The sequence below is a fragment of the Tetrao urogallus genome, assembly GCF_951394365.1.
Source record: "Tetrao urogallus genome assembly, chromosome: 12".
Classification (NCBI taxonomy): domain Eukaryota; kingdom Metazoa; phylum Chordata; class Aves; order Galliformes; family Phasianidae; genus Tetrao; species Tetrao urogallus.
In genome coordinates this window covers 1,518,697-1,543,083 of record NC_136825.1, presented here as the reverse complement: position 1 = coordinate 1,543,083, position 24,387 = coordinate 1,518,697, and the positions used below count along the sequence as shown (strand labels likewise).

General features: G+C 54.7%; 4 protein-coding genes across 4 annotated transcripts in view; 2 read left to right on the top strand and 2 right to left on the bottom strand.

Moving 5' to 3' along the window:
* Positions 1 to 10,506, top strand: part of ZC3H18 (zinc finger CCCH-type containing 18) — a gene marked incomplete at both ends in the record, with an annotated part of 39,693 nt that extends 29,187 nt beyond the window's left edge. The window contains 8 exons of the mRNA XM_079541271.1: positions 150 to 251; positions 1,694 to 1,837; positions 3,159 to 3,311; positions 5,394 to 5,554; positions 6,129 to 6,322; positions 7,261 to 7,357; positions 8,755 to 8,851; positions 10,308 to 10,506. Of these exons, the coding sequence (XP_079397397.1) occupies positions 150 to 251; positions 1,694 to 1,837; positions 3,159 to 3,311; positions 5,394 to 5,554; positions 6,129 to 6,322; positions 7,261 to 7,357; positions 8,755 to 8,851; positions 10,308 to 10,506 (1,147 nt within the window). The remainder of the gene's footprint in view (positions 1 to 149; positions 252 to 1,693; positions 1,838 to 3,158; positions 3,312 to 5,393; positions 5,555 to 6,128; positions 6,323 to 7,260; positions 7,358 to 8,754; positions 8,852 to 10,307) is intronic.
* Positions 10,507 to 16,751: 6,245 nt separating this feature from the next.
* On the top strand, positions 16,752 to 18,299 carry IL17C (interleukin 17C; the record flags this gene model as incomplete). Its single annotated transcript, XM_079541294.1, has 2 exons — positions 16,752 to 17,125; positions 18,050 to 18,299. 2 exons carry the CDS (start codon positions 16,752 to 16,754, stop codon positions 18,297 to 18,299), a joined length of 624 nt encoding a protein of 207 aa, XP_079397420.1.
* A 1,068-nt stretch (positions 18,300 to 19,367) lies between these two features.
* CYBA (cytochrome b-245 alpha chain) lies at positions 19,368 to 21,009 on the bottom strand (the record flags this gene model as incomplete). The annotated part of the gene is made up of 6 exons (XM_079541496.1): positions 19,368 to 19,655; positions 19,751 to 19,832; positions 19,901 to 19,984; positions 20,075 to 20,149; positions 20,393 to 20,462; positions 20,952 to 21,009. The coding sequence occupies 6 exons, from the start codon at positions 21,007 to 21,009 to the stop codon at positions 19,473 to 19,475; spliced, it is 552 nt and encodes a 183-aa protein (XP_079397622.1). The 3' UTR covers positions 19,368 to 19,472.
* A 698-nt stretch (positions 21,010 to 21,707) lies between these two features.
* On the bottom strand, positions 21,708 to 24,197 carry MVD (mevalonate diphosphate decarboxylase; the record flags this gene model as incomplete). Its single annotated transcript, XM_079541293.1, has 10 exons — positions 21,708 to 21,788; positions 21,861 to 21,969; positions 22,210 to 22,325; positions 22,394 to 22,612; positions 22,867 to 22,941; positions 23,015 to 23,214; positions 23,292 to 23,432; positions 23,503 to 23,617; positions 23,721 to 23,791; positions 24,128 to 24,197. 10 exons carry the CDS (start codon positions 24,195 to 24,197, stop codon positions 21,708 to 21,710), a joined length of 1,197 nt encoding a protein of 398 aa, XP_079397419.1.
* Between the last annotated feature and the right edge of the window lie 190 nt (positions 24,198 to 24,387).

The window sequence follows — 24,387 nt, the reverse complement described above, 5'->3', positions numbered from 1 at the left end:
TAAAGGTTCTTCAGAAAGCAAGTCACCAAGGCATCTCAAGTACTAAGCTGCAAGGAGGGCACTTCCAGTCTTGCCAGTCTGGAGAATCACCCAGTGACAACATCTGGGGTGCTGGATGAGTGACAACATCTGGTCTTCTTCCTTTCCAGGTCACGGTCCTTCTCATCATCACCCTCTCCTTCCCCAACACCATCTCCACACAAGCCACTCATGAAGGCTAAAGGGGACTTGTTACCACCTGCTGGTAAAGGGTAAGCCTTCGTAACCCTTTAAATGACACAGCACAGAAAAGCTTCTAAACAGCAGCTGAATTCCTGACCCGAGTCAGACCTTTCTGACCTTCTTGACAGATTAAGGAAGAAGTGGAAGATGCAAAGCTTCACTTGCATAGAGTTGTGTTTTGCTTTGCATGGCTGATTAAATGGCAGCACTTTCACATCTTAAATTCAAGTTAAACTCTAGGAGTGTCCTTCAGTATTGTATGTATGCATGGGGGTTGAAACGCATACATGATTTGCTATTTAAACACTGTGTGTGCAGAATGCTTACACAGGAGCTCTGCAAAAGCCCAATTCATTCATCTACTGTAGTTTTAGCTAATGCTCTCCCTTAGAATAACAAAGTAGTCCAGACTCATCTGCTTTTAGTATTGGAGACAAATTGAAGAAGTGCTGTGGCTCTGGAACTGTTTGTTGAGCAGGCTATGAATACGTGAATGCTGTTTCCCTATAGTTTTTTATACTGCTCTTTTGAATGTTTGAAGTTGCTGTTTCACAAACTGCTGTAACAGGCAGTAAGTTACAGATAGTTGGAGGTGTCACAACAGCTCAGTGATGTCAGCACTGCTAAGGTCACCTGCAAACCAGTTACATCATGGGAATCCCCCTGCATCCTCCAGCATATGGGACAGTACCCTTTGCCACACTTGTTGTACCTCCTCAACCTGCTTTATTATTATTTGGTTTTTTCCTTCTCAAATCAGAAGGATCAGCCCTTTAAGGACACATTCTCTGCCCGCTGCCACGTCTTTATACCTTTCCAGTATACACTGCTGTGCTGGTTTGGTAACACTTAACATCAGGCAGCAACCTGCACTAGCAGGGGGATTGGTTTGGCTGTGTAACATTGCATGCACTCGATCCCACGTTCTTCAGAGAATGAATTTAGATATTCTTAAACACAGAGGAATGAGGAGTCTCTGTTTTAGTATGCAGGCAGCTGCCTCCTCCCCAGTTAATAGCAGGTGTGACTGCACTGCTGGGGATGCTGAACAGCATCTAGAGCAGAGGTTGGAATGCTCTGAGCAGTGCCAAAGTGATCCCCATCTCCCGCGCTGGATAAAGTGACAAAGTCCATGCACAGCAGTGTGAGATTTACCATCAAGTATTCTGCAGGGTAGAAAAGCATGGACTCGACTGAGAGACAGCAGTGATTCCGCACGGTCTGCTTCACGAGTTGATTGGCAAGTAGAAAATATCTCCAGCATTCATTGCTATACAGAGCAGCTCCTCTCTGAGGAGGTGACTTGATTGAGGCAACAGATCCCTTCCAGGGGGTCTCTGTTGTTTGAGAGCAGCTTGGTGAGACGAGTTTGCTTTCTGCAGATTGCACAGCACCGGTTATCAGTGCGTTTAGAAAGTGTCTGTGTTCTGTTTCTTGCGAGGTTGATCGTGAGTGTGACTTTATCTTGCAGTGAAAAATCAGTGAAGAAACTAGCTGCCCTTCCCGTCCCTCAGCCGCTCGCTAAAATTACAGCAGCTGCACCAGAGCCAGCCAAACCAGGGGATAATAGGGAGGCAAGAAGGAAGGAACGTCAGACCAGAACTCCACCCAGGAGGTAAGAAAGCTGTGGGGTGGAGTGAGGTTTGATCTCCTGGAAGATAGAGCAAGTCCTGAGCTTGTCTCTAGAGTACCTGCTATGAGGGCTGCTCAGTGTTGAAGGAGAAATGTGTTTCCTGGGGTGGGAAGGAAACGGGAAGATAGAGTTGGTCCATCAGCATCCAGCAGTGCTGTGTCCTGAGCACAGCTCTCTTTTCTCCTCCTGCGATGTGTCTGAATCTCTCCCTGGGGCTCGTTCTGTCTGTCCTCTGATTGTTTTTGTTGTCTTCTGCTCTTCCCTTTGCATTTGAAATGAGAGAAGCTTCTGATAGCATTCAAACAAGGAGTGCTCATCTCTATGTAAATATTTTAATCGGGCCCGATCTGTTCTGTGTTTTAAAATGTTACGGAATGCATGCAGGTAGCACTGCCTGTTCTTGGAGAGACACTGAGTCAGCTGAACAGAGCCGAAGCTCTTTGAGCATCCTTCCTGCACTGTAAGTTTTGAATCCTGGTGCAATGCCTGTGTGCTCTGGCAGTGGAAGTTTGTTGGGCAGGAAGCAGAGTGCAGGCTGCTGTCCTGCAGTAAGACACATGATTTGTTCTGGATCAGGGGATGATGCTTTACAGCACTGCGTTTTGGAGGAGGCTGTACATCTGCTGTACGTGCAGGTTTTTGGAAGCTTTCTCAATTCTTAATTTTGCATGGGATTACCTCTCCTGTTCCTCGCCAGTAGCTGCAGAGAAGGGCTGGAGCTGAGCAGTTTTTTTCCATAGGTGAAAATTGATCACCGACATTTCTTTTCCACAGAAACTTCTTCCATTCCAGTTTCTGTTTCACTAGTTGATCAGATTTTTCCCTTCTTCTTTATCCCAGTCTTGGTTTGTTGGCTTTTTTTCTTGCAAGTTCCTGCCCAAAGTCCGCTGCCCTACGCTCTGACAGCTCTGTTTGTGTCAGTGCTGGTGAGTTACTCAGAAAATGCATATGGTTATTTAGAGAGCCTGAAATACAATGTAGTCCCACTGTGTTCTGCAGCGAGCAGTTTTTCTTCATAGGAAGCATTTGCTCCTGGTGTCAGTATGGGATTAAGCAGCTTTAGCTCATCTGGCTCTGACTCTCATGGTTCAGTCTTGCATGGAGTCTGTACCGTTCGCAAAAGAGATGGAGGGAAAACAACGCGGAGAAGAGCATCCAAACCAATTCCCGTTGGCAAAGCACCGTTCTTTCACACAGTACAGCAGAGCAGCGTGCCAGCACCGTGCTGCAGCTGCCCCTGCTCAGCATCCTGCAGCCCCGTGTGGCCGGGTGCAGCGAGCTGAGCGCTGTTGCTGTGTTGCAGGCGGACCATCAGCGGCAGCATCAGCGGCAGCGCCAGCAGCTACAGCGGCTCCAGCTCCCGCTCCAGGTCTCTGTCCCGCTCCCTCTCCAGATCTCATTCCAGATCATCGTCTGCCTCAGCCTCCCACTCCCCATCTGGATCCAGGAAATCCAGGTACGGCCTTGTGGCCTCTGTAGCAGCACGTTCTAATTGTTTTTTAGTGTCCATGGTTTTCTACAACGAAGGCTCTCTCTAGGTTCCGGTATCAGCAGCTGCAGGCAAGTAGGATGTGTTCCTGCTTGTTCCTTCTTGTTGTGAACGTGTTCCTTCTCGTGGTGTTACAAATCCTGAGTCCTGAATCACGGCAGAGGCCTCGTGGCTTCATCAAGGAAACAATTTGCCATGTGCCAAACTGTCCGTGTTCACCTAAACCATCACTAAAGCTGTTTCTCCAGGTCTTAGCTTAACATTTTGTCTTGCTGTGGGAAAGAAAAAAACAAAACAAAACCAAAAACCAAACCACCCCACATCTTAATTTATTTACAAGGTAACAGTTTTGGTCTGTGGAGCTTTGCAATTCTAAACCTCCGTTCCCTCCAGTTACTGGATGTCCTTAGGGAAGATGCTGGGCCCAGCAGGAAGGTGGGTCAGAAAACACCTAAAAGGCCTCACTAATGATATTTTTGCTTTGCTGTGAAGTTGCATGACCAGTTCCCTTTGCATTTAGCCCCGAGTGACTAGTTCAGTGGCTGTTAGTCTGTGAGATCTGTAAACAGCTAACTCCCTCCAGTAAAAAGTCATCAGATCAATCTCTTTCAAGTCCTTCCTTTCAGCCCTCTTGCGTCTCTGGTACGCAGGAATCCCTGGAACTTCAGAGGCGGCCTTGAAATGTGAAGCTTCCCAGTAAGGAAGTGCAGGCATACAGCTAGACCTGCCTAAAGCCAGTGGATAAAACAGGATTTGGCTCAGCCCAGCTGTAATTCGCATATCTGAGCTGTGTGAAACTCCCAGGTTCAATATCCGCGTTATTTTACGGAAATGCAGGCTTGTTTACAACGTGCCTGTTGCCTTCATCAGATCAGGCAGGGGTGATGCAAGAAGTTCAGAGAGCACTCAGCTGTGCACTGCCCTGCTGCACGAGGGCTTGAGAAGAGATGTGTGCAAAACTGCAGCGCAGGTGTTGCTTGTGTGGCACCGGGCTGCACTGGTTGCTTTTGCAGGTGCGTAGACAAGGAGGAAACTTCTAGGAAATAGTCTGTACCCAAGCCAAGTTTGCTGTCACATAAGCAAGCAGGAGCTTTCCCAAAGATTGTGGCTCATCCAGTCGCTGTTGTGCCTTCAGCAAGCCCTTCTCCCAGGGCTCAGCTCTGGCTCTGGCATGGATACCCATGGGTAGCAACTTTGCAGCTTGTTGCAGGGCATGTCTGCGTTGTGGCTGCTGCAGGCTGTGTGGTTGTGCACAGCCCAGCTTTTGGTGAGTGAGCCTGACTCTTGCCTGCAGAACCTGCTGGAGAGGCTGCATAAATATTCATGGGGTTAGCATACAGCTGGTCCTGCCTGGCAGTGGCTGTGTGTGAGCCAGCTCTTACCTGGCTGGGATTTGAGCACAGCTATGCTGGAGACTTGCTCCTGCAGGGGAGTCCACTTGTGCTTAGCCCTGTGTAGCGTGTTCCCAAGTACAAAGTCTTTCTCAAGTAAGTAGGACTGTCTGACATTCGTGGTGTTGTGACTCCACGAGCAGATAGCCATCTTACAGGCTTCCTTCCCTGTCATTACCACTCCTGACAGTATGTGCATCCTCAGAGCAGGCAGCTGGGCTCTCCTGTACCCTGGGGAGATGTGGGCAGTAGGGCTCGAGGTGTTGAAAGCCTCCATGAATAAATGTGTACCGAGCAACAAAAACACTGCTGGGAAACCCTTGACAACCTGAACCTCAGTGCTGACATGTACATGCTAGCACACACCCTGCTTTCACTTTTTGTTTACTGGAGTAACAGTGACCTGTTTAAGTTTGTTGCCTTAATCCTGTTTATAAATAAACAGTAAATAAACAGTACTTTCCGGACTTCCATCTGACACATTCTAGATTTTCCTATTGCCAGCCCCCCAGGAGCTTTTGTCCTTTTGTTGGATACTTCCTGCCCTGGGAGCTGACATCCCAGCCTCTCTGTTTTGGGGAATTAAAACAAAGGCATCTGTCTCAGTGCTGCCTTCTCCTCCCGTTCCTGACTGCAGTGGGTTCTTGGCTCTTTCCAGGTCCCTGAGTGTGAGCAGCGTTTCTTCTGTCTCCAGTGCCTCCTCCAGCAGCAGCTCTGTGCGCAGCGCCGACTCGGAAGACATGTATGCAGACCTGGCCAGCCCTGTCTCCTCAGCCAGCTCTCGATCCCCAACCCCTGCACAGCAGAAGAAAGGTAGAGGTACCTGGTTTGCTTTTTTTGTTTGTTTTTCTTCTCTAAGGGGCCCTGGGTAAAGAAAGGGAGAGGTGTGCAGACAGTTTGGTGATGCTCCGGGCCCCTGGAAGATGGTTGAGCAGCTCACAAGGGCTTGGGGTGGGCTAAGGGAGTCCAGAGGCTTCCCCTGAGGATCACGGAGAAGGGAAGATGCAGAGCTTTCCTCCATGTAGCTGTGGCTCTAAAGCTGCTTTCTCGTGCCCTCGCGTTCTGCCTGATGTTCCCTCGCCTCGTTTTGTTCCCTTTCACCTCTGCACCTCTGATGCCCAATCTTCTGGATGGATCCAGCATCGTGTTGCACGTCCCCTGTTCTTTTTTTGACAGCAGCAGAGGTAGCAGTGAGAGCTTTTTGTTCTTTGTCCTTACGTTAAGTGTTCCCCCTGCGGAAGTTATGGCTTCCTGGATCTTTTGAACTTGGGGCCACGTGCAGTGCTAACTGTGTGGGCATTTTCAGTCTGTGATGGAGCAGCATCCTCCCAAAGGGAGGGCAGGAGAAAGGAACTGGTTACAAACCACTCCATCTGCACTTTGGTTTCAACAGGAAAGTCGAAAAAAGAAGATAGCGCTAAAGAGGAGAAACGGAAACGGGACGTGCCTGCTCAGCTGAAAGCAGCCAAGCCCACCCAGGGGGGCAAATCCCAGCAGCTCCTCCAGGCCCAGCAGCCTACGGCCCCCCAGGCCCAGCAAGGGGGCTTCAGTGCTCACAAAGAGATCAAACTGACGCTCTTGAATAAGGTGAGAGCAGGGGTGGCTGCGGTTCCTTGCGCTCAGGGGTCCGAGGGATGGGACCAGCTGCAGGGCCACGGGCTGGAAAAGGGAGCTCTGGGGCCAGTGCTGCGAGGATGAGCTCAGCAGGTAGGTCTGCAGCTGGGATTGGCGAGGCTGCAGACAGAACCTGTCTGGCAGCACACACCCTGCGGTGGCTGGGGCTTGGGACCGTGTTGGCGGCTCCCCTGGGGCGCATTCCTGCTGCAGCTTCAAGGGCTGTTCCCTGCTTTCTCGAAGGCTGCAGATGCAGGTCCCACATGTGCTAGGGCCTTGCCCGCTGAAGGCGTGCTGGCAGTGAGCTGTCCTCCTGCTGGCCTGCTCCAGAGCCGACTGCTGGCAAGTCATTAACTGAGTCAGGAGGTAAAAGTGGTGACTGCTGCATGCGGCAGCTGGAAGCACTGAGCCCCGTGCCCCAGTTGAGTGCCTTCAGCAGGGGAACTGTCTTGGATCATGTGAGAGTTTGGCCTCGTGGGGCTTTGTGCTGGAGCGGGGCGTTGGCTCCCATCACGTGGTTGGTTCCTGGTTTTGAAGTGTTCACGTGGTTATTTATTTTTTGTTTTGTCTGAATTCCCCATTGCAGTCTGAGGCTGCAGTTTTCCCTACTTCCCTGTGCTGTGACGTAGGGTATCTTTATCGAGTCTGTGAAGCATGCTCTGCAGGGAGGAGTGTGCAATTACACCTAACGACCGGCTGGCACCGGGTGCTGGAAGGCACAGCTGGTTGGCATTTGCTGTCCTTGGTGGCAGTGATGGTGGGGGCTGGTATGCACAGAGTTTAATCACAGAGATGTGCTGGTGTTGGTGAGCCAGCGCGTGGCTGGCACCTGTCACAGGAAATCACCTGCTCACTTCCCTCCCTGGAGGGAAACGGCTGCTCAGTCCTGCTGTCTCTTTCATCCCATTTAGGCAGCTGACAAAGGAAGCAGGAAGAGATACGAGCCAGCAGACAAAGACAGGCCGACCTCTCCTCCTGCCAAACGGGCGAACCTGTCACCAGACAGAGGTGAGACACAGCCCTCCGAGGGGTCCCTCTGCTGCTAGAGGCAGCCCAGCTCAAGGGACAGCGTCCTCTGGGAGTCCCCTTGCTGCAGGGGTTAACTGCAGGCGTGTGCCCTCCCAAACCCTCAGATAACGTGGGCAGATTAGCTGTCCTGCTGCAACAACATGGTGGAGGTGAGATGCTGCGGTCTGCCTGTGAAGTCAGCGAGGTGAGGTCAGCCCTGGGCCTGGCTGTGCCTAGCTGTCTTGTGGTGTGCCTTGCCAGTGCCTGGCTCCACTGTGTCTGTGTAACTCCCTCTGAGAAACCAAAGCAGCCCTTATTTTCCATCTCCACTGTAGGTACATGTCCATCTGTCCCACGAAGGCTGCCCATCCTCCTCTAACGGCACTGCTTGTGGCTGCTGAGTTCTCAGGGTCTTCACCCTGTATTTCTGTGTATCACAACAGGATCTCAGCCTCCTGATAGAGGTTCTGGCAGTGCTTGGAGAGGGAGTGCAGGCTGCCAGGGCTCCAGGATGAGTGCAATACTCGGCTGCATCATCCATCCTGTGAAATGAGATGATTTCCCCACTCGTGTGTGACACAATCTGATCTGCCCTGCGTGTTTAGAAAGACACAGGCTTTCCAAGTGTCCTCCTGTGTCTGAGTCCTCAGCAGCACTATTAGCATCTTGGAAAACCCAGCTCATATGCTGCATTGAGAGGGACTGCATGCAAAGAACAAGAGGGGAGTGGATGGCCAGAGATGCCTGGTTTTGACGTAGCGAACCAGTGCTGACACGTGATGTTGTTTTCCCTGTTGTCTCAGCTGTAGGTGTATCTTGTTGACTCTGGGTGCTAGCCAGAAAAAAATTTCTGTGCTAATAACCTGATTGCATTCAACTACTGCAGTGTGGAAGGGACTCGGTGAGGCTGAAGTTCACTGGGATGTAGTTCACAGGTGCTGGGCTGCAGACAGGTGAATGATCTAGTAAACTGTGCTGATTTTATAGTTCTAGACGTAGTTGTGCACTTAATTTGCTCTCTAAACATGATACAATACATGATAACATTTTTTAGACCAGGACTGTAGCCCTGACTGAGCGTGAGTGCAGCTTGTGCAGAAGTATTGTGGCACGGAGCGGATGAGGGCACCCTGAGCATCACATCCCTCTTTCTGTAACTTTGCTGTGGCCAAACCTGCACCACGCTCAGCCTGGGCTTCTCGTGCAGCTCACACACCCTGTTAGCTGTGGCTGATGCAGAGCCAGCGTCGGCGCCTGCATGCCCGTTGTACAAACTGGATGGTCTGCCTGGGGATAATGGAGCACCGGTTTGGTGCATTGGGGTGCAGCTGCCCCACAGGTTTGCAAGCAGAGCTCAGTGACGAGCAAGAACATCTCACCTTTTATTTTCCTGGTAGGCTCTCGCGACAGGAAGGCGACTGGGAGAGCTTCATCACCCAAACAGGAGCGGCAGAGGGGCCAGAACCCAAAACCATCTCCTGCACAGGCAGACAGGTGAGTGCCTGCTTGTGCTCAGAGGTGTCTGGGGATAAGGCTGGGGGCAGAAGAGCCAAAGCCAGGGCTTGTGGCGAGAGGCCTCATCTCCCTGAAGGCACAGCCCTGCAGAGAAGACCCTGTGCTCTCAAGCCTTTCTCAGGTGAGGTGAGGCTCGCACAGGGAAGGTGGGCATTCCTGGTGTCTTGCTTGAGAAGCTCTTGTGCTCCTTCACATTTCTCCAGCGGTTCCTCCTCTTGGGGCAGTTCTGAGGCTCTCTGACTGTAGCAGTTTCCAGTTGTTGCTATGGAGGCACAGAGAGAGGAAGGACGCAGAGCTCTTGGGCAGGAGCCAGAGGTGCTCAGGGGTTCATGCAGAAGCTGCCACTAAGCTGTTCCGGCTCAGAAACAAGCAGGAGCCCGGGGGGTTTCTTGAGGTCAGTTCCGTCAAGAGGAGCCAACTGGGTTAGATGCGAGCTCAGTCGTGCCTCTGCTTCATGTTAGCATTGTGAGAGAGAAACTGCAGCCCCTTCCTGCTTCTGCTGAACTCCTCTGTGGGTGCCCTTCCTTTCTTCTTAGCTTGGCCTGCTGGAGAGGTTAGATCCGGGCCCTGGGGCGAGCAGGTGGGTGATGGCTGGTGCCATTCCATCCCCTCTGGTGATGTGGCCAGCTCATGTCCGTGTCTTGGCAAGGCATCTGCTGCTGGGAATGTCCCACTGCAGAACTGGATGTGCAGCTGCAGGGGCCTGGGGCTGTGCTGCACACTGAGCCCTTTGGCTAAAGGGCTGTGGAGTGGCACATCTAAAGCTTCCTCGGTCCTCCTCACCCAGAGCCAGACTGCAGTGCCTTGCATTTCCCTGGTGTCATATCAGGGATCTCCGTGGACAAGCACCCCTGGCCAGTGGGCCTCCTGTCATCCCTTCTGCCCAGCCTGGGGCAGGAGCGAGCCTCAACTTCTGTGTGTCAGAGTCTTCCCAAGCCAAAATCTAGCCCCAGCTACCACAACCCTATTCTGAGCCAGGAAAAGAGGTCCCGTTTTCTTGTGTGAAAGAGGAACCTCAGCCTTTACTGTCTTGTGGTGTTCGCAGCATCCTTGCTGATGCTGCCTCTGCTGCTGTTTGTGTTGGCACTGCTGTGAGCTGGTTAAGGAGCAGTGGATTCCCAGAGGTGGGAGGTCGGTGGCTATTCACAAGTCTTTGAGGCTGTTTGGGTCACTGCTGCTTTGTCAGAACAGAAAGGAGTGTGGGGTGTGAGGAGGGACCCCCGCAGTGCCAGATCTGCACCACAGGGACACAATGGAGACCACAACAGCTGCCACGCCATCAGCACAGCCCTACGGGGCTGTGGCACCGAGCTGACCTCTCAGGCTCCCTCTCTTCCAGCTGCTTTGCTACACCAAGGCCTCATCTCTACCCAGGGTGAGCTTTGTTTCCATCAATCAGCCCCCAGCTCACCTCTCTGTGCCTTCTCTCCCGCAGGAAGCGCCAGCTCTCGCCGCAGTCCAAGAGCTCCAGCAAAGTAACGAGCATCCCAGGCAAAGCAACAGAGCCCGGCCCTGCAGGTGCCAAGGGGGGCAAATCCAGCACGCTGTCGCGGCGTGAGGAGCTCCTCAAACAGCTCAAAGCAGTGGAAGATGCCATCGCTCGCAAGCGAGCCAAAATCCCTGGGAAAGTATAATGCTGCCCTGCAGTGACTGTTCACGTTTTTATAAATAGCAGCAAAGCGGCCACTTTTGGGATTTTGCAGTTCTGTCTTGATTTTTTTTTTTTTGGCTGCGGTTCTTTTAAAAAAAAAAAAAAGAAAAAAAAGAAAAGAGAAAAAAAAAAAAAGAAAAAAAACACACACACACAAAAAAAAAAAAGAGAAATAAAGATGGATGTTGGTCAGCGCTGTGACGCCCTGTGGCTCCCTGTGGGGCAGGGCAGCCCGTGCTGGCGCCAGGATGGGGGTCACCCACCCACCCCCCCCCCCCCCCCCCCCCCCCCCCCTCCCCTCCTCTTCCCCCCCTTCTTTTATTTTCCATGTAAATTATGCACAGAGGACTCCAGCCCCATGGGATGCTCTCACTGCTTCCCCCTCTTCCTCTCTCCGCCCTCTCCTCTTTGCTAAGCCTCCAGTTGTATCCTAGTTAGCCCTGCTGTGTGTTGAGTGTCATCAGCCATGCAGTTCTATATACTGTGTAACGAGAGAGCCGAAAACTGCTGTGAACTACTGGCGACATCCTGCCCCCTTCCCCCCCCCCCCCCAACCAGGAACAAAAATATATATATATTCTTGACTCTAAAAGTCCCCATTGGGAAAGCGACCTGTCTTTTATTTGAAGCCTCGGCTGCTTTGAGTTGAGCGGAAAGGAGCCCCGAAGGCCTTTTGTGGGATGTCTGTCTCCTTTTCTCCTGTTGGGTTTGGTTGGTTGGTTTTTTTTTTTTTTCCTTTTTTTTTTTTTTGTTTTTTTTTTCTGTTTTTTTTTTTTTGTTTTTTTGAGGGATCTGCCCTGAAATAAAGTATTTTGATAACCAGTTCCTCCTCTCTCTGTCACCTCGGGCATCCCGTGCTTTTTAACCCCCCTATAAGCAGCCCTATGGGGCCGGGGGGCGGTTGGTTGACACCCCCCCCATTACCCGAGCCCCTTTACCCCCCAAAATCTCCCACCTCAGCCCTTTCCAAGGTTGCCCAATTTGGGATTTCTGCTCCAGGTTCACAGCAGCCCCGGAACGTGACGGTGATATCACCGCTCAGCTTGCGCAACGGAGCGGCGCAGTGACAGCTCCGGGGATCGTCCCGTCCTCGGCACGGCAGCTTGGCTTCCCTAAGGGGATCAGCGTGCCGGTGGGCTTCACCCGGCGACCCCATTCGTATTCCTATCCACCATCACCCCGGCTTCTTTAGTCTGTGACCCCAAAAACCCCACGGCCGTCCTACCGAAGCCCTGTTTGCCCGTTTCCCCCTCCCGGCACACGCACAGCGGGCCGAGGCCGGCTGCTTTCCCAGCTCCCCTCCTCGTAGGGCTGGGACACGCCGGGAGAAGGAAGTGCCGCGGCTGTTGGGAGGAGGAAGGCAGCCCGAGCTGGAGTTTCCAGGTGTGTGTACATCACCTGCACTAACCCTATATAAAGGCGGGGACGGCGGCGGCGCTGCCACTCGGGGCCGCGGCAGGTTGCAGCTCCGAGCAGCCCGACGACGTCCTGCAGCCCATGGTAACGCTGGGGGGCAGCCGGGGGGGGGAAGGGGGGGGAAGGAGGGAGGGAGTGTGAACGGGGTGGTGCGTGCATGGCAGGAGCTGTGTGCACAGTGCTGCGGCTGGGGGGGGGGTTGTGTGTGTGGGGGGGGGAGGGTATGGATAGATTGGGGGGGGGTGAGATGTGTGGGTATAGAGGTGTGTGTGTGTGCAGTGTGCTGTGGGTGTGTGGGTAGGGATGTGTGTGCATAGGGCTGTGTGCATAGGTGTGTGGGTATGGGGGTGTTGTGGGTGCATACGTGTGTGTGTATGGTGTGTGTGTGTGTATGGATGTGCTCTGTGTGCTGAGATGTGTGTATGGTGGGTGTGTGTGTGCATATGTGTGTGTATGGTGTGTGTGTGTGTGTATGGATGTGCTCTGTGTATGGTGTGTGTGTGTATAGATGTGTTCTGTGTGCTAAGATGTGTGTGTATGGTGTGTGTGTGTATGGTGTGTGTGTATGGAGTGTGTGTATGGATGTGCTCTGTGTGCTGAGATGTGTGTGTATGGTGTGTGTGTGTGTGTACAGGTATGTGTGTATGGTGTGTGTGTATGGATGTGCTCTGTGTGCTGAGATGTGTGTATGGTGTGTGTGTGTGTACAGGTGTGTGTGTATGGTGTGTGTGTGTGTGTGTGTATGGATGTGCTCTGTGTATGGTGTGTGTGTGTGTATATAGATGTGTTCTGTGTGCTAAGATGTGTGTGTATGGTGTGTGTGTATGGATGTGCTCTGTGTGCTGAGATGTGTGTATGGTGGGTGTGTGTGTACAGGTGTGTGTGTATGGTGTGTGTGTGTGTGTGTGTATGGATGTGCTCTGTGTATGGTGTGTGTGTGTGTATATAGATGTGTTCTGTGTGCTAAGATGTGTGTGTATGGTGTGTGTGTATGGATGTGCTCTGTGTGCTGAGATGTGTGTGTATGGTGTGTGTGTGTGTACAGGTGTGTGTGTATGGTGTGTGTGCATAGATGTGTTCTGTGTGCTGAGATGTGTGTGTATGGTGTGTGTGTGTGCATAGATGTGCTCCGTGTACTGAGATGTGTGTATGGTGTGTGTGTGTGTGCATATGTGTGTGTATGGTGTGTGTGTGTGTGTGTATGGATGTGCTCTGTGTGCTAAGATGTGTGTGTATGGTGTGTGTGTATGGTGCGTGTGTGTGTATGGATGTGCTCTGTGTGCTAAGATGTGTGTATGGTGTGTGTGTGTGTGTGTACAGGTGTGTGTGTATGGTGTGTGTGCATAGATGTGTTCTGTGTGCTGAGATGTGTGTGTATGATGTGTGTGTGTGCATAGATGTGCTCCGTGTGCTGAGATGTGTGTATGGTGTGTGTGTGTGTACAGGTGTGTGTGTGTGTGTATGGATGTGCTCTGTGTATGGTGTGTGTGTGTGTATAGATGTGTTCTGTGTGCTAAGATGTCTGTGTATGGTGTGTGTGTATGGTGTGTGTGTGTGTATGGATGTGCTCTGTGTGCTGAGATGTGTGTATGGTGTGTGTGTGTGTACAGGTGTGTGTGTATGGTGTGTGTGCATAGATGTGTTCTGTGTGCTGAGATGTGTGTGTATGGTGTGTGTGTGTGTATGGTGTGTGTGTGTGTATAGATGTGCTGTGTGTGCTGTGTGTGTATGGTGTGTGTGTGTGTACAGGTGTGTGTGTATGGTGTGTATGTGTGTATGGATGTGCTCTGTGTATGGTGTGTGTACAGATGTGTTCTGTGTGCTGAGATGTGTGTGCATGGTGTGTGTGTGTATAGATGTGTTCTGTGTGCATACGTGTGTGCATATGGGGTGTGTGTGTATGGATGTGCTCTGTGTGCTAAGATGTGTGTATGGTGTGTGTGTGTGTGTACAGGTGTGTGTGTGTATGGTGTGTGTGTGTATAGATGTGCTCTGTGTCCTGGATGGTGTAGAGATGTGTGTATAGATGAGTTCTGTGTGCTGAGATGTGTGTACATGGATGTTCTCTGTGTGCCTAGATGTGTGTGTATGGTGTGTGTGTGTGTATAGATGTGTGAGGTGTGTGTATAGAGGGGTGTGTGTGCAGCTGTGTTTGTGTGTGTGTGGGTATGGATGTGTGTGTATAGATGTGTTCTGTGTGCATACATGCGTGCGTATGGGGTGTGTGTGTACAGGTGTGTGTGTGTGTGTATAGATGTGTTCTGTGTACTTAGATGTGTGTGTATAGATGTGCTCTGTGTGTATAGATGTGTGTGGATGGTGTGTGTATAGATGTGTGTGTATAGATGTGTTCTGTGTGCTGAGATGTGTGTGTATGGTGTGTGTGTGTATAGATGTGTGAGGTGTATGTATAGAGAGGTGTGTGTGCAGCTGTGTTTGTGTGTGTGGGTATGGATGTGTGTGTACAGATGTGTGTGTACAGATGTGCTCTGTGTGCATGCATGTGTGTGTATGGGGTGTGTGTATAGATGTTAGATCTGTGTGTGTAGAGATGTGTGATGTGTGTGTATAGGTGTGTTCTGTGTGCTTAGGTATGTGTGTATGGTGTGTGTATGGGTGTGTTAGATTGTGTATAGAGATATGTGATGTGTGTGTATAGATGTGTGTACAGATGTGTTCTGTGTGCATACGTGTGTGTGCATAGATGTGTTAGATGTGTGTGCATAGAGATGTGTGGTGTGTGTATAGGTGTGTGTATAGATGTGTTCTGTGTGCTTAGATGTGTGTGTATAGATGTGTTCTGTGTGCTTAGATGTGTGTGGATGGTGTGTGTATGGGTGTGCTACATGTGTGTGTATAGAGATGTGTGATGTGTCTGTACAGATGTGCTCTGTGTGCACAGGTGTGTTTGTGTATATTTTGTGTGTGTGTACACAGATGTGTGTGTATAGAGGTGTGTGTGTATGGATGTGCTGTATATGGGGGTGTGTGCGTAGACGTGTGTCTAGATGTGTTCTATCTGTGTGCATACGTATGTGTGTGCATAGAATTGTGTATAGATGTGTGTGTACAGAAATGTGTGGTGTGCGTGTATAGATGTGTGTGCACAGATGTGCCATGTGTGCACAGATGTGTGTTTGTGTATGGTGTGTGTGTATAGAGGTGTGTGTATGGACGTGCTGTATGTGGGTGTGTGTGCACAGATGTGTGTGTATAGATGTGTGAGATGTGTGTGTATAGAGATCTGTGTGAGTGCAGCTGTGTGTGGGTATGGATGTGTGTTGTATAGACAGGGGTGTGTGCACAGATGTGTTCTGTGTGCTGAGGTGTGTGTGTATGGTGTGTGTGTATGGATGTGTGTGTGTGTACAGGTGTGTTAGATGTGTGTGTATGGATGTGTGATGTGTGTGTACAGATGTGCTCTATGTGCACAGATGCATGTTTGTGTATGGTGTGTGCATGTATAGATGTGTCAGATGTGTGTGTATAGAGGTGTGTGTGCTTAGATGTGTGTATAGATGTGTTAATGTGTGTGTATAGAGGTGTGTGTGCATAGATGTGTGTCTAGATGTGTTCTATCTCTGTGCATACATGTGTGTGTATGGTGTGTGTGTGTGTACAGAGATGTGTTGTGTGCATGTGTGTGTACAGATGTGCTCTGTGTGCATAGATGTGTGTTTGTGTATGGTGTGCATGTGTATAGATGTGCTCTGTGTGCATATAGATGTGCTAGATATGGGTGTGTGTGCATAGGTGTGTGGTGTGGATGTGTTCTATGGGGGTGTGTGTGTGTGCACAGATGTGTGTTTGTGGATGGGTGTGTAACATGTGTGCATAGGGGCGTGTGTACAGGTGTGTTATGTTTGTGTATATGGAGATGTGCATGCATGGATGTGCTGCATGGGTGTGTGGTGTGTGTGTATAGACGTGTTCTATCTGCCTCTGTATGTGCACAGATGTGTGTTTGTGTGTGAAAGTGTTAAATATACGTGTGTGTTTGTGGAAGGGTGTTAAATGTGTGTGTGTGTATCGATGTGTGTGCTATGGATGTGTGTACATAGAGGTTGTGTGCATAGCTGTGCTACATGCGTGTGTATGGATGTGTGGGGGGTGTGCATAGATGTGTTCCACCTGTGTGTGTGTATGGATGTGTTAAATGTGTGTACATGTGTGTGTGCATAGAGGGGTGTGCTTATAGATGTGCTATGTGTGTGTATGTGTTAAATGGGCACGTATGTGTCATGTGCACAAGCGTTACGTGTGTGCATGTGGCCTGTGTGTGTGTGTGTATGTGCATTTCTGTGTGTACATGTGCTTATCTGTGTGTATATGTGTGTATAAGTGTTACATGTGTGCATATGGACATATGTGTGTGTATATGTGCATTTCTGTGTGTACATGTGCTTATCTGTGTGTGTATGTGTGTATAAGTGTTACATGTGTGCATATGGACATGTGTGTGTGTGTGTGTGTGTATGCATACTTGTTACATACATTTGTATACAGTGCATATGTTCTGTCTGTATGTGTTTCATATCCATTACATCTACACGTATGTTATACACGTGCACCAAAGCATTCTGCATGTGTCGTGCACGTGCAGTTTGTGTGTAAACAGGTCGTAAGCCTGCATACGTGCTGTAAGCATGTATGATGTGCACGTTACATGCGTGCAAATATAACTGCATGCGTGATGTGCATCTGTTACACCTTCCTGCATCCACGTGCACACAGATGTGCTTGCCACATGCGGTGCACAGCCGTGTCAGAGCTACATTGTGCGCGTTACATGCGTGTGCACACACGTGCTGCATGCCAGCCGTGCGTCGATGCTGTAACACACACGGAGCTGATCCCCTGCCCCCCTTGCAGGGCTGGCTGGGAGCGCTGGCGCTGCTGAGCGCCGTGGTGCTGTGCTGCTGCCTGCGCCGTCCTGCTGTCCCCACGCATCACCACCCCCACGTGCGCTGCTACGGCACGGCAGAGCTGCGGGATGGAGAGGCCCCTGCACACCTCCTGGGCCGCAGCCTGCGTTGGGAGCAGCACGTGCCGGTGCAGTTGGTGCCCCAGATCGAGGCCGCCCAACGGCGACGGAGACGCAGAGAGCATTCCTGCCCCACGCTGCAGCTCCGTGCAGGGCTGCACAGTGAGCCCCACGAGAGATCCATCTCACCGTGGCGGTACCGGTGGGTGTGGGGGATGGAGAGGGATGGAGAGGGATGGAGAGGGATGGAGAGGGATGGAGAGGGATGGAGAGGGATGGAGAGGGATGGAGAGGGATGGAGAGGGATGGAGAGGGATGGAGAGGGATGGAGAGGGATGGAGAGGGATGGGCACAGTGGGAGGGGTACAGCAGGAGGGGTACAGCAGGAGGGGTACAGTGGGATGAAGAAGGATGGGCACCGTGGGATGGAGAGGGATGGGCACAGAGGGGTACAGCAGGAGGGGTACCATGGGATGGAGAGGAATGGGTATAGTAGGATACAGCAGAATGGAGAGGGATGGAGAGGGATGGGCACAGAGGGATGGAGAGAGCTGGATGCAATGGGATGGAGAGGGATGGGCATAGTGGGACGGAGAGGGATGGACTGGGATACAGCAGAATGGAGAGGGATGGGCACAGAGGGATGGAGAGGGATGGACACAGCGGGATGGACGCAGTGGGATGAAGAAGGATGAGCACCGTGGAATAGAGGGGGGTGAACACATTGGGATGGAGAGGGCTGGATGCAACGGGATTGAGAGGGAGGGACACAGCAGGATGGAGAGAGATGGATGCAATGGGATGGAGAGGGATGGGAACAGGGGGACAGACAGAGTGGAATGGAGCAGAACGGACACAGCGGGATGAACACAGAGATGGAGAGGGATGAATAAGGATGAACACAGTAGGACGCAGCAGGATGGACAGGAACGAGCACTGGGGTGGAATGGGATGGAAATAACGGGTTGGATAGCAATGGGCACAGCGGTATGGAGTGGGATGGATGCAGAGGGGCAGAGCAGGTAGTATACAGCGGGATGGAGAGAATTAGACACAGTGGGATGGAGAAGGACAGAGAGGGATGGACACAGAGGGGCGGCTGCTCACCACCTTGCCCTTCTTGCAGCATCGACGAGGACGAGGACCGCTACCCACGCAAGCTGGCCTTCGCCGAGTGCCTGTGCACCGGCTGCGTGGATGTGAAGACAGGGAGGGAGACGACGGCGCTCAACTCGGTGCTCATCCACCAGACCATGATGGTGCTGCGCCGCAAACCCTGCCCGCGTCCCTCCAGCCCCGGCCTCATCACCTTCGAGGTGGATTACATCCGTGTGCCCGTGGGCTGCACCTGCGTCCTGCCCCGCACCGGCCGCTGAGCCCGCTCCCTCGGAGCACCCCCGACCCCGTGACCGTGTCACCCTCCTCGTGCTTGTTTTAGAGCACTCGTTCCTCCCACCCCGTCCTCCTCCTCGACCCCATCACCATTTATTTATGAGTTATTTATGATGCCCGCTGGGGGATTTATTTTTGTAACCCCGTATTTATTGCTCACCCTCCCCTAACCTTCCCCATAAGGCAGCAGCCCTGGGCTCAGCCTCAGCCCGTACCTGCAGCCCTCCCCGGGTGCTTCCCAGTTATTTATTCCCCCTCAGTGCTATTTATTGAGACCTCCGTGAGCTATTTAACGCCGGCAGTGTGCAGCCTGAAAATAAAAGCCTGACTCCCAATGTGCCACGCTGGGATAACTGGGAGGGCAAGGGGCAGAGGAGCACAGGTCCCCCCAGTTGTGCCCCGTGGATGCTGGAGGGGAGGTGCCAAAGATGCAGGGATGAAGGTGCTTTGGGTAACCCCCAGTGGATGCTGGGGGGCATCTGCCATCCCCAAGGCACACCCAGGAGAAGGGGGAAGCAATGGGGAGAACAGGAGGACAACCCCACACAAGCACCCCATCACCACCCACTCCTTTCCCACAGCTCTGCCCTGGGCACTCACATCCCATGGGCTCAGCGCCACCTACAGGGGTTGTCCCACGTATCTTCAGAGCACCCATGGGTGCTGGGGGGGGAGGGAGGGGGTAAGGGGCTGGGTGTCACCTCTGGGGACCACGTATCCTCAAGCCTGTCCCCACTCCAGGTTTGTCCCATCGGTGGGATCACTAAAGATCTGGGCATCGAGCTCCCACCTCTAATCCAGGGCACAGGGGGCAATGAATGCGGTGGGGTCAGGAAGGATCTGGGGCCTTTTGGTCCTTTTATTGTAAAAAGCAACCAGAGAAAAAAGAAAAGAAGGAAAAAAAAAAATGACAACATACAAAATGTGAAGAGGTGGTGCAGCGAGCAGAGCTGCGTGAACCCCAGCAGCACAGTGGGGCTGTGTGGCTGGCAGAGTCCCCTGGGATATGGGGAGGGCATCTCAACAGCCTCCAGGGATTCTGAAATCACCCAGGAGCTGGGGAGAAAGACCCCCCCCCCCAGGGGTTTGGGGACCAGTGGGGGGGTGAGGGGTGCAGCTGGGAAGTGAGTGCAGCAGCAGGGACCCCCTGCTCTGTGTTACTCAACCTCTACGGGGATGGGGTTCACCTGCCCCCCCACTTCGACCATCTGCTTCCTGCGTGCATCAGCAGGGGGTCGCGGTGGGGGGTTGCTGGGGGGCTGCTTGATGGTGTCCCCCATATGGGGCCGCTCCCGGGGCTTCTGCTCAATGGGTCGCCACTCCTCCCCACGCACAGCTGCCTGCAGGGCCGGGGGGGGGGGGGAAGGGGGCAGTCAGTGGGGAAACCCTGTCCTTCAACCCCATCACCACCCCCTGCCCCCCCAGAGCAGCTCACCAGCAGGTAGATGCCACTGGCAATGCCCAGACAGACAGTGCCCAGGATGGTGGAAAGCAGGAAGCCAGCAGGGACGGCCAGCCTGAGAGCACAAGGGAAGGTGAAGGGGGTGGTCCAGGGTGTGCCCCCCCCATCCCCAACCCCACTCACGCTGCATGCAGGATGGCACGGATGTAATAATTCCGGGTGAGCGGTCCAAACACCTTCAGCACTGCCGTCATGTACCTCTGGCCACTGTGGGGTAATATGCAGAGTCAGGGGGGGCACCCAGCCCTAAAGGACCCCCCCAACACATAGGAACCCCAATGCCACCCCATCACTCACCAGCGCTCCATGGTGGAGCCCTTCTGCCTCTTGCTGCGTGGGTACTCCAGCAGGCAGACGAAGGCACCTGCAGCACTGAGTTGGAGGGGGGGGGGGGGGGGTCAAGGAAAAGGGTGTTGGGAGCCAAGGGTAGGGGGTGAGATCCATAGGGAGTGGGGCAGTAATGTGGTCAAGGGTGGGGGTGAATTCTGTAGGGAAAGGAGCAGGAATGGAACGATGTGGGGCCAAAGAGTGGGAAGGAGATGTAGGACCCCCCCCTCCCCTCCCCGCCTGCACAGGGTCAGGTGCCCCCTCCCACCCCGAGTCCCATAAGGATACATGGCGTACGCAGCGAAGTACCAGCCCTTGAACTGCCCAGCCACCGCCACGACTCCTCCGGTCAGCATGACTGCGGGACAGCGGGGACATGGCTGCCACCCCCGGCACCTCCAACGAGTGGGGACATCGGGGGGACGCTCCGCGATGGGACCCTCAGGAGCCCGAGCAGGGAACGGGGGGGGGGGTTTAACTCCCGGTAGTGGCATGGCGGGGGGACAGCGTGGGAGACCCACGGTGACACACGATGGGGACGATAGACTCGTCAGCTCTTCCGCGTCCTCGTTGCCGCTCACTTCCTCCATCCCCGGGGGGGGGTTGGGCCAAAACGGGCTGGAGGGGGGGGGGGGCGAGGGGAGCGGCTCGGGGGGGACGCAGCCAGGGGTCGCTGCGTGGGGCGAGGGCTCGAACCCCTCTCCATATCCCATCTCCACAGCCCTGCATCCTCAACCCTGCCCCCCTACCCCTAAACCCCCTCCCCATATCCCTGCATCCCCATCCCATATTCAGCCTTTCGACCCCCCTTCCCCCTCATCACCCAACCTCTTAACCCCGCACTCACTCAGCCCGGCCGCCAACGCCTGTTCGTTGGCCCACATGGCCCACTCGATCTGCCCCATGGCCCGGCTCCACTCGGCTCAGCCCGACCCGGAAGGCAGCGGTGCAGCGGCGCAGCCGAACCCCTTCCCCTCCTTTGGCCACGCCCCCCTTCTCGTAAACCACGCCTATAAATACGTTCCGGCCACGCCCACTAATTATAAACCACGCCCATTAACCACAGGCCACGCCCACCGAGCACAAACCACGCCCCCCCCCCTTTCGCGCAGGCCACGCCCCCCGCAGCGCAGCGCCGGGCCACAGCGGGACGCGGGGCGGTGCGGGGACACAGGATGACACGGGACAGGAGCAGCCCTGATGGGGAACACAGAGCGAGCCGGGTGGACCCCCGGTGGGACACAGGGTGTGCTGAGCTCCGGCAGGAGGCTGGCTGCAGGGGACAGCAGCGGCAGTGGACAGCAGGGGGAGGCAGGACAGCCCCCCGGCACCTCATGGCACATAGAACCCACAAAGCTCAGAGCAGAGCTGCGGCTGGAAAACCTCTGTTATTTGGTTACAAAAGAGTAAAAACCAGGCAATGGGAGGGGACGCGTCTGGGCCAGGATGGGTACAGCTGAGCACAGCACATCACAGCCCCAAAGCAGGCACTGGGACAGTGGCTCCCTGCCTGTGTGCCCCCCAAGGGCAGCCCCTGCTGGGCATCCCTGCTGTCCCCGGTGGTGTCCCCATCATAGCGTCCCCATCACAGAGTCCCCCATTCTCAGGCAGAGCGGCACGGCAGCCCATCAGGGCCCAGCAGGTGCTGGCTGGGGTCATCCAGGAGCTGTGGGCCAGGGCCAGGCTGTGGGGACAGGAGACGTGTTAGGGGACAGAAGGGAGCAGTAGGGTCGGAGCCCTGTCCCCCCCCCCAGACCTTGGTGTGCAGGATATAGCGAATGGCCCCTGGCACTGGATCCACCACCACGGCTGACACCAGCTCCTCTGGCAGCACCGCCGTGCCAACGGGCCGGCCTCGAAGGAACCTGCAGCAGGGATGGCACTTAGCTGTCCCCAACCCCATGTCCCCGTCCCATGGTTCCATCCCCATTCCCATCCCACCAGTCCCTATCCAACATCTCCATCCCCATCCCTCCAGTCCCCATCTCCCTCCCTATCGCCATCCCCCCAGTGCCTACACCCATCTCCATACCCATTCCCACCCCACCTTTTCCCAACCCCAACCCCATTCCCATCCCACCGGTCCCAAATGACAACACCCTTACTGGTCCCCATTGGAGTTGGGTGGGAAGCTGCGCCTCACCACCTCCACAAACTCATCCACGGTGTCCTCCAGCATGAAGATGACCGCGTTGGGGCCAGCATCGAAGGTGTAGGCCACCTGGGGACGGGGACACAGTGAGAGGTGCACAGTGCCAGCAGGATGGGGCCGTGGGGGGGCTGCCCTACCTTGGTGCGCCCATGGTGGGCGTTGAAGCGGTGTGCCAGGGCGATGATGCGCTGCGAGATGTCGTTGAGGTAGAAGATGGGAGGGAAGGTGTCAAGGCAGGTGGCGTGGAACTGATTGCTGTCCTGCATGGTCAGCTGCCCAAAGGCCTCGAAGTCCCGATCCTGGATGCAGCGCGCCATGCGGGTCATGCGCTCCGGCACCACCACCTCAGCACGGTACTATGGGGAGAGCACCAGGGGGGGTCATCTCACAGATCCCATGGGATTTGCTTCCCCACAGCTCCCCCTCATCCTCCCCCCCCAGAATACCACGGCCCCATTGCACTCAACCATTGGAGGGGACTTCTAAGATCTACGCCCACTGACCGTGTCCCCATGTGCCACGTCTCCACAGTCCTGGGACACCCCCAGGGATGGGACTGCCCCACCTCCCCGGGCAGCCTGTGCTGGTCATCATCAAACATCCAACCCACCTTCAGCAGGGGGCTGGTGTCCACGCTGGTCTGCATCCCCGCCGTGCTGCCCACCGCCTTCTTCTCCCCGCTGACCTGCACGAGACCACAGGACGTGGGCATCCTACAAGGGCCAGCTCCCAGCCCCAGCGGCAATCCCATCCCTCACCACCAGCACGAGGACGCTCAGCTCCGGCCAGTGTGTCTCAGGTGCCAGCTGCTGTGCCACGCTGTCCCTGCCGTCCGGCCGCTTCCCGCGGTGCCACTGCACGAAGCCCCCCAGCATACTGCGGCACGCACTGCCCGACCCACGCCGTGCCACCTCCGACAGCTCACCCTCCACACCGTACAGCCGTGCCAGCGCTGACACTGTACGGATAACACTGCTGTGCTCACGCTGTCCCCATCACCCTGCCCTCCACCCCCCCGCTGTCCCCCATACCCACCCAGGCAGGCATAACCAGCAGCTGAGGATGCCAACCCGGCAGCAGTGGGGAAGTTGTTCTCGGAGGCGACGTGCACTTTGTAGGAGAGGCTGAGTGGGGCTGCAGCATCGTCACCGCGTCTCTTGCGGGCCAAGCGCCTCACTGTGCCGGGATGGGGTTATAGGGAAGCACAGGACATGTGGCTCTGTGCCCCCATCCCGGCACAGCTCACCTTCCCGCAGGCAGGCCTGCAGCCGGGGCTGCCCCGCGTCCACCTCCTCCCCATTCAGCCACAGGCGGTCCTCGGTGAAGTCACGGCACGCGGCGGCTGTGGTGGTGGTCCTCAGCTGTATGGGATGGCGCTGAGCTCGGGGACATGCAGCCCCGGGGATGGGGAGGGGGATATCGGATCCCCCAGGGCTGGAGGTGGGCACGCAGCCCTGCACTAACCTGGTCCTGGTGCAGCGTCACGCTGAGTGAGGAGTTGATGGGCAGGATGAGGTCGGTGTCACGCTTACCCCCTGCGAGAGATGTGGAGAGGTACAGCAATGCTTGGCACGGCACAGTGCCACTGTGCACAGCACGGCGCTGCATGGCGTGGCATGGCACCACTTGGCATGGCGTGGCACTGCTTGCTGCCCATCAGCACAGCCTGGCACAGCATGCCATACTGCTTGGAACGGCACCACACAGCACGGCACTGCACGGCACGGCTTGGCACAGCACGGCACTGCTTGGGATGGGCATGGCAACAGCTCAGCACAGCATGGCACTGCCTGGCACGGCTCGGCACTTAGCACAGCAAAACCCGGCACGGCACGGCACGACACGACCCCGCGCCCCCCGCCCGCACTCACAGTATTTGATGACGGCGATGTTGACGGGCGCTGTGCAGGTGACCCGCGCCGTGCCCCGTTCCGCCGCCATGCTTCCGCACACCGCCGCCGCCACGCCCCGCCCAGCCGCTCGCGCGTGCGAGTCCCACCACGCCATTGGCTGGAGGCACAGCGGCCGGGGCCGGAAGACCAATAGCAGAGATCGGACCACGGGGCGGTCCCGCCCCATCCCGCCCATTGATGGAGCAGAGAGAAGGCGTGAAGGGGGCGGGGCCAACGTG